This window comes from Trachemys scripta, chromosome 8, assembly GCF_013100865.1.
Source record: "Trachemys scripta elegans isolate TJP31775 chromosome 8, CAS_Tse_1.0, whole genome shotgun sequence".
Taxonomy (NCBI): Eukaryota; Metazoa; Chordata; order Testudines; family Emydidae; genus Trachemys; species Trachemys scripta.
Window position 1 is genome coordinate 38,981,607 of NC_048305.1, and position 12,589 is coordinate 38,994,195.

Sequence of the window (12,589 nt, forward strand, 5' to 3'; positions counted from 1 at the left end):
GGCTCCTCCTGAGCTGCATTTCTTGAGGGGCGGCTGCTGTCTGGGCCGAGAGCGGCGGGACATAGTCACCAACCCCTCTCCTAGCTTCCCAGCGGGCTAGTGAAGCCAAATTTTGGCCCGCTGTTCCATGGGCAGCACCTGACTCTGGCCCCTTCACTGAGCTGCGCTCCGGGCCCCGGCTGGCCGGGATGCCCAGGGTGGGAAGGGGCTTGGGGGGGGGGGAGAGGCGAAGGGCAGCCGCGCGGGGTCTGTTGCGGGTGAGGGCCCGGTCGCATTCAGTGCTCATAGGGCTCCTCTGCTCCCGGGGCGCGCACCGGCTCGCCGGGAGCCGCAGGCAGCACCCCGATCGGGCAGCTCCAGGAGCGCAGCTCTGCCTTGGAGCCCCGGGGCCAACTCCTCCCGCTCCCAGGCTAAGGCCGGAGAAGGGGGGCTGGGCGGGCCGGTCAGCTCCTTAGTCCCCGGAGAGGCGGGATGGGGGAGGGGGGGGAATGTCGGCAGCCGCGGATGCGCCGGCCATCGGGCTGCCCGGGGCTCTGCGGAGTGGGGGACAACGGGGCCCTGGCTACGCTCTCCAGTCAGGCTTTCGGGGGCACATTGCTCGGTCCCCAGAGGACCGGGGGTCTCCCCTGGGCTCTGCCCTAAGCGCTATCGCAAGGCTGGGGTCTGGCTTGGTTCCCAGGGAGATGCTCCATGCGCACTCCGATCCGCCCCCAGCCGGGCCGTGCAGGTGCCGCTCGCTGGGGAACAGGCGGGCAGCTCCGGCTCCGACCCACCGCGACGCGAGCCAGAGGCTCCAACTGCCTCTCAGCCGCAGCGCTCGGCGGATCCACTGAGCCCCCGCCCTGCCGGGCTCCACCTCCCGGTGCTGGCGGCAGCGAGAGGCGGAGCAGCGAGGGGGAGGGGGCTAGGCCGGCTCGGTGCGTCCCTGGCACAGCCTCACACACGCCGAGAGCCGGACACTGCGACGGACACGGCTGCGCCAGCCCCGCTCGCCGCGCCGGGAGGGAGCTGCAGCCCCGACCTGCAGCAACTGGTCCCCCGGGATTCCGCCTATTTTGTGGGGAACCATCCGGAGGCGCGGAGCGGAACCGGTCCCGGCAGGGGATGGAGAAGCCGGAGGTGCCGCGCACACGGCGCTCTCCGCTGCCAAGTAAGAGCCGCAGCCGGGAGCCTGCCCGGTGCTCGGTGCCCCCGCGCGGCTGGACCCAGGAGCGCCCCCCCCCCCCCCCTTGCCCCGCAGCTATGCCTCCGTGTGTGTCGGAATGCGGGAGTGCGCGGGTCCTCCTGGCCGGGTCCGCGGGCAGGGAGCAAGGCGGGGCCGGGTCTCGGGGACCAGGCGGCGGCGCTGGCTGCTGGGGCGGCGGGTTTCGTCCCTGTGCAGGGACAGCGGGGTGCTCGGGAAGGGGGAGTGGAGCCCAGAAGCGATGCCGGGCAGGTTAGCGAGGCGGATGCTGCGCCCAGCGAGGGAGGGACGCGCTTCCCGGCAGCTGGGCTAGGGAGAAGGGGCCAGGAGCGGCTGCCCTTCCGCCGCTTGCGGGGCCACCAACTTTCTTTCCAGGCTCTGTGCTGAGCACCTGGGCGCCGTGATCAGAGGCTGCCCGGGGATCCGAGCCTTATTAGGGGCGCATCCGCCCCGTCCCCTCCATGGGCTCCCGGGCTTCAGCTGTCTTGTTCCCGGAGATTCCCGAGGCTTGTTGGGCGAGGAGCCCCCCCCCTTTCCACACCAAGGGTGGATCACGGAGCTGCTCTAGCCCCAGCCAGGGCCGGGCGGGGTGGAGCTGCCTGCGCCAGGGGCTCTCGCCGGTTGCTCAGAGCCGGGACCGGGGCTGGCAAAGCGGAGGCTGCCGGGCTGCGCGCTGCAGTGTCCCGGAGGGGCCAGGCCGGACAGCAGCGCCGTAAGCGGCTCATGACACTTGTTGTGCTGCTGCCTCCATCCCCGGGAGAGGCTGCCCAGAGCCTGCCAGGAGACCAGCGCCTCCCAGATCGCCCACCTCGGCTGAAACGGGCTCATCTGCATGGCAGAGGCGGGCTGCGCCCGGCGCTTCGCTCCCCACTGGCCCCCGAGCTCCAGGCCTGCCCCACAGCTTCCCCGGGATAACCGAGCCAGCCCCGGGGTGCGGGCAAATTCTGCTGTAAGTGCGAGAAAGAGAGTGGGAGCGCGCGCGCGCCATCGCCGCTGGCACGGTGTGTGTGCGCGCGCGCGCCACTGGCATGGGGTGAGTGGTGTGTGTGTATATGTGTGCGCGCGCCACTGGCATGAGCTCTGTGTGTGTGTATGTACCACTGGCGCTGCTTGTGTGTGTGTGTGTGCCTGTGAACAAGAAGGTACCAGGTAAAGCAGGTCCCTTTCTAAATGGTCCAAATGCCCCCTTATCCACAGCTTTCCTTGTCTGCCCATAGCTCCAAGACAGCAACTTTGGGATTTGGCCAGTGATTAGTTCCCCGAGAGCTTGTAGAGTGTGTGCGGCCTCCCCCCCTCCCCCGCGTGTGCGCTCCCCCCTCCCCCGAGCGTGTGCCCTGCCCCTTGGTGTGTACTGGGGAGGGGGGAACCGGGCCTGGCATTTCCCCTTTAATCCCTTTCCCCCTTTTTCCTGGGGTCACTGCCCAGCTGCCAGCCTCCCTCTGGGGCTCAATTCCCCCCGGGGTTCTAGCCCAGGGCCAGGCTGTGCTAAGTCCTGACAGCTCCAGCCTGGCTTGGCTGTGGTTGGGAGGGCTGGTCAGTGTTGGAAATGCCCTGGTTCTGGGGCAAGTGGGCAAGGCAGGGCAGGTGCGGTCTCTTGCATAGAGTAATGTGACCCACCCTGTGTGGGTGACAGTCAGGCTCCAGGCCACTGGTGCCTCTTGTTCCCTCTGTGCTTAGGAATGGTCGGGGGTTCCTTCTGCCTGTAGCTGCTGTGGTGGGATTGGGCCTGGGAGCCCTGGGCAGGGACTTGCTGTGGCTGGGATGCGCAGGTGTGATTCTCCGTTTCCCTGTTCTAGGCTACATGGCCAGGCAGCACTGCCTGTAGCTATGGCTGCCAGGATAAGATTTTGTTTTCAGTTGCTTGTTGGTAAGATTTTACCAAACGCCAAATCTTCAGGCTGGAATTTCCCACACTCACTGTCTGCCTCCGGCTGGATCTTTTGGAAGGGTTCAGCTCAAAGGGCTCAGCCATTTCTGAGAAATACCATGTTTTCCCATGTTAGAAATGTTCCCACTGCTGTTGGGTTGAGAAGCTCTGTCACTGCCATGCTTTGGGGTTAAGGCTTGAAATTTGGCCAAGGGATCACTCCAGTGCTGGGGAGGTGCCTTTTGCTGGTCTTGGGAAAAAACACCCAAATTTGGTCAAGTGAAAAGCCTTTGAAAAATCTTAGTGTGCACATGCTCAGTAGAGAGAGGTTCAGCCTCTAAAAATCTCAAAGATTCTGTCTGAACTGAGCATGCTCCAGCCTAGGACTGCAGGGAGGGGAGTTTAGGGGGGTGAGCAGGACTTTCTCTGCCATTGCTCCCCCCAAAGACCAGCCAGGGGATGCTGTGGAGCAGGGAAGCTGTTTGTCCTATGCCCTCAGTGCCTCCCTGCTGTGTCCAGGCAGGAGGAAAAGGGAGTGTGGGAGGGTGTGTGTGTGGCAGGAGCTCAGGAGGAGGGACAGGTAGGAACAGAATGGGGGGGCAGAAGATGGGAGGGAGGACAGAACAAAGTAGCGGAGGGAGGGGGCAGGAGTCATGGAGGGAAGAGAATAGGATCAGGGTGTGAGCATGGCAGGAGCTGGGGACAGATGCTGGGGGGATGGCAGCAGGGAAGGGGAAATGGGGGGAGAGGGGCAGAACCAGGAACTCTGGAGGAGGGAGGCTAGGAGCAGAGTAAGTAGGGGCAGGGAGACAGGAGATAGCAGCAGGGGAGGGACAAGGTGAAATGGGGCAGAGAGATTTGTAACCATTAGAGCACACTCCCCTCCAGAACCTGGGACAGAATCCAGGATTCCTTAGTTTCAACTTTACTGTTCAGCAAATATGTGTGAAACCCACTAGCAAAGTATGACTTCAGCCCCCTCTAGTGGTAGGTCCATATTGAGGTTGATAACCTACTACTGCTATCAGTGAATGTTAGCTCACATGGCAGAGGACTGTGTTGTGGAGCAAAGGATCCCAGCCCCACTGATGACCCATGTTGGCATGGGTGTGGTTTTACACAATGAAATTTGTGGTTTTTTTCAATTGTTAAGTTTTTAAAAAATAGAAAGTAATATCTGTAAAGGAACATTAAGGTTGCAAAGTCAAGCACTCAAAAATTAGGGAATGCCTGAATTAAGTTTGCGTGTAATCTTAATTCAGTCGACTTGTACCTATGCATTATGATACAGCCTTTAATTATGTGATCACATACTGCTTTTTGCACTGGTCCCCTGCCTCCTTCAGTGCACAGGGTGGATCTGCTCTAGGGATGAATCAGGGTTGTGTAGTGAAGGCGGCTGCTTTCTGTGGAGCCCCTGCCTCCTTTGCTGCAGAGGTTGGAAAGTGGGGAGGGGGTGAGGCGGGGGGGGTTGCAGGAAGAGAAAGTTGTGGCAGTTGAATACCGCCCTCGGGGCTGGGGTCTCTCCCTCTTTCTGCAACAGGGTCTGTAGCCTGCATGAGGTGGAATATGCACAGGTGGCGGTGGCTTACGACACCTTAAGCCAAAGCTGCAGAAGTGTTGAGTGCTCACACTTGCAGCTGAAGACCATGGGAGCTGTGCTTTGAACATACTGGGTGTTAACAAATGCTAAGATTGGGCCTTCTCAGATTTGGGCACCCAAAATTCGTTTGACACCTTTGGCAGTTTTGGCCTTAAACTCTCTGTTTCACTTTCCCATGTGCAAAATAGGGACAATGCCCCCTCTACCTGACAGGCTTTGTGAAGACACATTCATTAACATGTGTGAAGCACTCCGATGCTGTAGTGATGAGCAATATAGAAAAGCCCAGGAGGAAATGAATGATTCTGTATTTAGATCATGGTATGAGTGGTGTGCAGTAAATAAGATCTGGGGCCATGCAGTGAATGATGAGGATAAACAGAAGTATTGAGCACGGAGCACTGTCCACTCAGTGCCCAGAATGAGGCAGGGTCCTGTGTAAACAACAGTATGTGAGCATGTAATCCAAGACTGTCTCCTAATGCCCATGCACAAAGAGGATTAATGAAGGTCCCACAGGCAACCTTAATTCTGGCATTTCCTAACTTTTGAGTTCTGGACTTTGCAACTCTCGTTTTCCTGTACACAGCCCCTTGGGTGTAATTCTGCAGGGGTTCTGATCCCACCCTCAGCACAGCAGTATCTGAGTGCCTTCTGATGGTGCATTGAGTGATGCCATGTGTGGTTTGCTCTGTCGCTCATCCTCTCACTGGGGAAGAGTTGTGCATGCAGTGGAGTGGTTTGGGTTGTAAATGGACACTGCTCCGGGTGTTTAGCGGTGCAGCTGGGTTGTAGGAGCACGCCTGGCTCTCAGAGCAGAAGCTGGGGAGGTCTGGTACAGTCCTTAGCTCCTGGAGGAGTTGGTTCCAGTGCATCCTGCACAAATGAGCTTTACCATTGGTGGACAGCTTCACTGTGCCCAAGAGGCCATGCTGTCGGCCATGATCCTCAGGCTGGAGCTCTGCAGCAAGTCATTCACAGCCACGCAGTGTGTGGGAGTCATTCACGCACCCTCCGCACCAGCAGAGGATGTTGAGGGGGCCAGGGGCAAAAATGCAGTGCCTGCTCCAGCCAAGGTGAGTGGGAGTGAGTGCTGGTCTGTGCTCTGCCTCTGGCCCCTGCTGCAGTGAAAGAAGTAGCAGGGTGAGCCCTGGGTTTGCCCAGCCCCACCAGCAGTCACAGTGGAAGCTGCTGGGTGCGGAGCCCTGCAAGACACCTGGCCCATAGACCCCAGGAATGGCTGACTCAGGCTGCCTGCTGGGCACAGGGATTGCCTTACCTTACAACTTTCACCTTTGCCCCAAACCTCATCCAATGGGAACGACAGCTCAGGGACTGGACACAGTTGCAACCCACGCCTAGAATAAACAAACATGGGCAAACAACCTCTGGGACCAGCTCCAGGCCCAGCTGCAGCTCCAAAAGAGCCTCACCAGGGAACTCAATAGATCCCGACCAACTCTTGGGGTCTGTCCAACTTAGGCTCTCCCAGGCCCTATGGTTAGATGCTATTTGTTTGTCTTGCTCCATACACGGCCATTATCTAAGGTGCTACCAAGCAATAGGGTGTCCGAGAAGGGCACACGCACTCGAGGTGCGGGCATGTGGCACACTGTGGCTGCTGTCAGCCTTTTGCCTCCCTTCGGGAGCCATTCTCCACCAAAGCGGATTTTGCTGTGTTTCTTCTCTGTGCCTGGGAATGTGCTTCTCCGGGGCCAGGGTTGAGTCTCGGTGTTGGTGTCCCTTATTACTGGGAGGGGCTTGTTTTGCTCTCACACTTCTCCAGGACAAATGGGCCTGCCCCACACATGGATGGCTCCTGGGCTGGCTGCTCCTGCCATGCCAGAGCTACCTCTCTCCCTCATGCTGCCAGGGAGGGGCAGATTTCTTAGCCATTCCAGGGAGGGAGAGCCGGGCTGTGGGGCCAGGGCCTTGGAGCAGGGCTGCTAAGGCTTCCCTGTGATTGTCATCTGTGCTTGTGGAAGAGGCTGTGGTCTGTGTGGGAGAGGAGGGGCTGCACAGGGTCCCCTCTGCTGGGCTGGGGTCAGGGACTTGTGATGGGCTGTGAGCTGGTGGCTCGAGGAATGTGCTAAACTGTGTGGCGACCGAGCTGCTCTTGGCACTGACTGTTGCCCCACTCACTTATTGGCAGGAGCAGGGGCCCATCCGGGGTCACAGCACCATGTAGCAGAGTGGGGGTGGGGAACGGAGGGATTCCCTGTGTGTGTGGGGGGGAAGGGTAGGAGAGGACTGAGTGTGGGGGAGGGGAGTTGGGTAGTGCCCCATGGGATCACTTTGTGCCGGGGAGGGAGACTCAACTTGTGGGGCGGGGGTGGTGGTGGTCATATGTCATATGGGGGAGGGGTAGCTCTGTGTTGGGGGGCAGCTTGCTGAGTGTGCGGGTGCAAAGAGAAGGGCTGGGGGAGCTTGCCGTGTGTGGGGTGGTCTGGAGCTTACTCCGTACATGGGAGAGGAGCCCACTGGGCTGGAGAGATCCTTGTGCCTGGGGTTCCCATGCCCAGGTGTTGCCTCCCACAGGCTAGAAGCAGCAGCGTCTCTCCAGGGGCTCTGCTATTAGCCAGGCATCTGTAACCCTCCCCAATGCCCCCCATCCTGTGCGCACTTGGAGACGCTCCCTGCTGGATAGGGTGAGGTTCGGGAAGGGCACTGCCAAGGGTCCTGTGCTCTGACCTGCTGGGGCCTGGCACTGCTCGTGGGGTTGATGTTCAGGTGAGGCCAGGTGTGCTTGGAGGGGCTGGGCCAGGTGGGTATCTCTCTTGCCATTAACTCAGCTGCAGCCCCAATGGGTGTGCCTGGACCTGAGGGAAGGGGAGCGGGTGTTGTTCTCACAGGCATCTCCTGCCCCCCCTTTGTCCCTCCCCTTGCAGAGCCTGCCTGTTCAGAGGAGAGCCCAGAGCTTAGAGCTGACGGTAGCAGCCTGGATGGGGGGCTGCATGTCATGGGGGAGGAGTGAAGGGCTCAGGGCTCATGCCCGGGGGAGAGGCTGGCCCTTTGTGCAATAACTGAACCAGGAAGAACTGGAGAGGGGGGAACTGTGTGTTTCGGGGTTGAGCAGGGAGGTGTGTGTGTGGTGGAGGTTTGGGGTTGTGTGGGGTGCATAGGGGGCAGTGTTGAGGGGCAGGGGATTGCGGTGTGGGGAGGGAGGAGTACGGCATTGCATGTCTGTTCATCACAGGAAGTGTTTCTGTGGGGGTGTGAGGCTGGGGCATGGGCAGGGTGACGGGCTGGGGCAGTGCTGTATGTGGGGCCCTGGGAAATAGGGGATGTGGGGCCATGATTCTGGTCCTGGACAGTCATGGTAAGGGCTGGCGAGTTTGTATGGTGCTCGTGTTCGGGTGCTTGGTTGGGATCCTGTTGTTTCTAGGAAGGAAGTTAACGTGTGTATGTGTCGGGTACACGGCTCCCACTGTGGGCTGCTTATTGGATCTGTATTGGTAGTCGAGCCCTCTGTCTCTTGGGGGCGCTCCAGTGTGTTGGCGGGGGTCGGACAGGGTGTGTGTGTGTGTGGGGGGTGCGCACGTGCATGGAAGGGGTCAGACAGTATGTGTGTGTTGAGAGGAGGTTACTGTGTGTGTGTGCATGGTGGAGGTCAGGCAGTGTGTGTGTGTGTGTGTGTGCTGGGGGTGGGGGTCAGACACCGTGTCTGTGTGTTGGGGAGATGTTACTATGTGTGTTGGAGGGGTCAGACAGTGTGTTTTTGGGGGAGGCTACTGTGTGTGTGCTGGTGGGGGTCAGACTGTGTGTGTGTGTAGGGGGGAGGTTACTGTGTGTATGTGTGTGTGTGGAAGGGGTCAGACAGTATGTGTGTGTTGGGTGGAGGTTACTGTGTGTGTTGGCGGGGGTCAGACTATATGTGTGTGTGTGTGTGTTATAGAGAGTTTACTGTGTGTATGTGTGTGTTGGAGGTGGTCAGGCTGTGTGTGTTGAGGGAGGTTACTGTGTGTGCATATCTTGGAGGGCCTGGGGCAATGAGGAGGGGAGGGAATCTCACCTTGCCTCTCTGCCCCCAACCTGGTGTATGCCCATAGCTCGTACCAATGCAAGCAGGAGTGGAGCTGCAGCCTGCCCTGTGTGGCCAGGGAGCCCAGCTCGGGGCCAGCACAGCAGTGCTGTGGGTGTTCCACTCCATGTGAGGGTAGGAGACACTTTATGGGGTGGCCCCAGTGCCCTAAGAGTCTCTTCTCCTGTACTGCAGTCCCCTAGAGCCAGGAGTCAAGACTGGGTCTCTGTGCTCAGTGCAGTATGTGTGTGTGTGTGTGGGTGGGTGAAGTGTGTGTCACTGCAGTGTGGAGGGTGGGCGTGCGCTTGTAGAGTGTGTCAGTGCAGCACCCGGGGGGGGATGGGAGGGTGCACTTGTAGCATGTGTCGCTGCAACGCCAGGGTGTGTGTGGGGGTGCACGCTTGTAGTGCGTGTTGCTGCAGCGGCGGGGTGGTGGTGGTACTCGCTCACAGCGTGTCTCAGTAGCACCAGGGTGGGGGTGGGAAGTTCATAACATGAGTCACTGTAGCACAGGGGTGCGTGTGCACTCATAGCATGTGTCACTGCAGCACTGGGCGGGGGGGTTTGCACACTTGTAGTGTGTCACTGCAGCACTGGGGGGGGGTGCAGGGTTTCTGGTCTGCGCCGTGAGGCTGTCTCTCTGGCTAGAGCACACTATGCAGTGTGTCGCTGCAGTGCCAGGGTGGGGGGTGCACGCTTGTAGTGTGTGTCGCTGCAATGCCAGGGTGGGGCACTCGCTCACAGTGTCACTGCAGCACCGAGATGGGGTGGGGATGCTCATAGCATGAGTCACTGTAGCATGGGGCGGGGAGGGAGGAGAGGGGTGCACTTGTAGCATGTGTCACTGTAGCACTGAGGGGGGTGGGTGGGTTGTATGCTTGTGGTGTGTCGCTGTAGCGCCGGAGTGGAGGCGCTCGCTCACAGCGTGTCACTGTATCACTGAGGGGGGGCACAGGGTCTCTCTCTGGCTAGAGCACGCTATGCAGTGCAGGCGGAAGCCCTTTGCAGCGTGCCCTGCGTGCGTCTGCCTGGGTGCAGTGTCCATTTGCGTTGTGACTAGCTGGTGGGCAGGGACAGGCGTGGGGCTGGGTTTCCGTGCCTGTGTTCTTACACAGGCAGGGGTTGTAGGAGCCTTTCCCCTGGGCATTGATGTTGGGCTGCAGAGGGCTGCTGGAAATGAGCTTCTGTGACCAGCTGAGCAGGGAGGTGAGTGTGTGGAGCAGGGAACTGCTCAGCTGCTTCCTGGCTGGCAGCAGGGCTGGGCTTCTCATTCCTAGCCAGGTTGGACATGGAGTGGCAGTGAATGGGGCATATGGGGAGCGAGGAGGCCCGAGGGATGGAGCATTCTGTCCCTAATCTGTGGTGTCTCTGCTTCCTTGCAGCCCCTGTCCAGTGCAGGATGACGTGGCTGGCAGCCTGCCTGGGCCTGTGGCTCTTCCTGCAGCTCCCCACCTTGGGCGCTGGGACACGCGTGGTCTACAAAGTGCAGGAGGAACAGCCGCCCAACACACTCATTGGGAGCTTGGCTGCCGACTACGGCTTTCCTGACGTGGGGCACCTCTATAAACTGGAAGTGGGGGCTCCCTACCTGCGTGTGGATGGCAAGACAGGGGACATTTACACCACGGAGACCTCCATCGACCGGGAGAGCCTGCGGGAGTGCCAGAGCCAGTTCCCAGGGGAACTCTGCTTCCTGGAGTTCGAGGTGTCCATCACAGACCTGATGATGAACAGCAGCCCGCGCCTGCTGGAAGGGCAGATTGAGGTGCTGGACATCAATGACAACACGCCCAACTTCGCCTCGCCTGTCATCACACTGGCCATTCCCGAGAACACCAACATTGGGGCACTCTTCCCAATCCCCCCAGCCATGGACCGTGACGCAGGCGCCAACGGGGTTGCCTCCTATGAGCTCCTGGCTGGGCCCGAGGCGCAGGAGCTCTTCGGCCTGCAGGTGGCTGAGGATCAGGATGAGAAGCAGCCGCAGCTGATTGTCATGGGGAACTTGGACCGGGAGCAGTGGGACTCCTATGACCTGACCATCAAGGTGCAGGATGGAGGCAGCCCACCGCGGGCGAGCAGCGCCCTGCTGCGTATCACCATCCTGGACATGAATGACAACACCCCCAAGTTCGAGAAGGCCCTGTATGAGGCGGAGCTCTCAGAGAACAGCCCCGTGGGGCACTCCGTCCTCCAGGTGAGCACACAGCAGGGCACCAAGCATCGTGCACAAGCTGCACTGCCCGGGCCAGCTTCCCACTTTCTTCATCAGCTTTCAAAGGAGGCGGGTGGAGCAGCTGGAGCGCCTTTATATTACTTGTTACGATTATTATTTATTAAGTGCATTATGGGAGCACTGATTGGGCCCAGTCACAGACCAGGCCCACATTGCAGTAGACACTGTACATTATTAGGAGTATTACGGTAGCTCTCATGGGCCCCTGCCATGGCCCAGACCCCTGTGGCCCCAGGTGCTGTACAAACACAGAATAAAAAGATCAGTCTTTGTCCCAAAGGCCTCACAGTCTGTCTGTCTGGGAATGTGCTGAGGCACCACTGGGAACCTGGTTTCAGGCATGGCATGATCACAAGTGGCAGGGGTTTTGTAGGTGGGCAGCTTCCTAGTAAACCACTCCACAATGTGGTAAGATGGAAAAGAAGTGGTGGAAGGCCAGGGCTGGGCTAGCAGGGGCTGCAGATCAGGATTGAGGGGCACCAGCAGAGCTGTGCTTGGGAAGCCTGCTCACTGTCTAGCTGTGCTAAATGCTGGCTACAGACAGGAAACTAGTCTCCCTTTCAGCAGCATTAGACGCCTCTGAAACTAAAGCAGGCTCCTTTGGCTTGGCATCCCCTGGGAAGTGCCTGCTCCCCAGGGAGATGTGGGATGGTGCAGCCTCTCTTGTACATATACAAACAAAATGTGGCACTGCTGTCTCTGAAACCCTGGGGTAGCCAAAGGCCGCTTGCATACTACAGACTCCACAGAGAGAATTTTGAGTCCAAGCGTGGCATCCTAATGCCCATTTCGATTGGCTGGGAACCATGAGGGGTGGGTCTCTGTGGATTTGGTGGAAGGGGCACTGAGCCGATGGGAGCTGACATCTGTTTATCTGCAGCTGCCATCTTAATAAGCAGAGCACGGCCAGCACTCAGCTGCTCAGCTCGCTAATTTTGATGTGAATTTTAAGAATTCATTTTTCACTGTTCAGAGAGCGAAAGTTGGAGGCAGATAAGGCAGAAGCGACAGGAGAATGGGCTGCAGTTCTGTTGCTGCCATTGCTCAGCTTTTATCTTTCAGGAGGAAAATGACTCCTCAGCTCAGGGAGTGGAGGTAAAAGGTGGAATTTACATTTAACAACTTTTGTTCTCCATCCAAATCTGCTGAGCGAGATAACGGCAGAGCTGCAAATGGGGCAGAGAGGAGCCCACTTGGAGAGCTGATTAGGAAAGCAAATGTTAGACAAACCTCTGATTCTTTAGAAAGCAAATAATAAATGTGGAAACAGGCTTATGTGAATGCAGAACTCCTGTCAGGGAGGAGGGGGGTGGGGAGAGGGGATGGAGCCATGCAGAGTATGGGCAGCTCTCCTCTGTCCCTCAGCTCAGCCAACATCTCTCAGACCCAATCTGGAGCTGTTCCAGCCCTGGGACCCCCCTCCCCCACTTCTGCTGCTGCCTCTTAATCCCAGCCTCTCCCCTACATGCTATTTCTGTCCTGGGTTCCCCCCATTCCCCAGCTAGGCTGGTCCCCTCGGTCCTGACCCACAGCTCCCTGCCACCCCGCCCCCCATGCTATCCCAGCCCTGAGCTTCTCCCAAGCTCTGTCACTGCCCCACAGTACTGAACCTCAGCCTGCCCCCCATTGTTCCAGTCCTGGGCTCCCCCAACATCCAATTTGGCTGGTGCTCCTCAATC

General features: G+C 59.0%; 1 protein-coding gene across 5 annotated transcripts in view; it reads left to right on the plus strand.

The window, feature by feature from the left end:
- Positions 1-935: 935 nt before the first annotated feature.
- Positions 936-12,589, plus strand: part of PCDH1 (protocadherin 1) — a 154,814-nt gene continuing 143,160 nt past the window's right edge. For 4 of the 5 annotated variants that reach the window (XR_004646735.1, XR_004646736.1, XM_034778144.1 and 1 more), the window contains exons 1-2: positions 936-1,150; positions 10,057-10,871. Coding sequence is in view for 3 of the 5 variants with exons in the window: in XM_034778144.1 (XP_034634035.1) it covers positions 1,105-1,150; positions 10,057-10,871 (861 nt within the window). In the remaining 2 variants the exon portion in view is untranslated. Of the gene's footprint in view, positions 1,151-1,872; positions 2,133-10,056; positions 10,872-12,589 lie in introns of those variants that run through there. The other variant, XM_034778145.1, reaches the window with a different exon arrangement.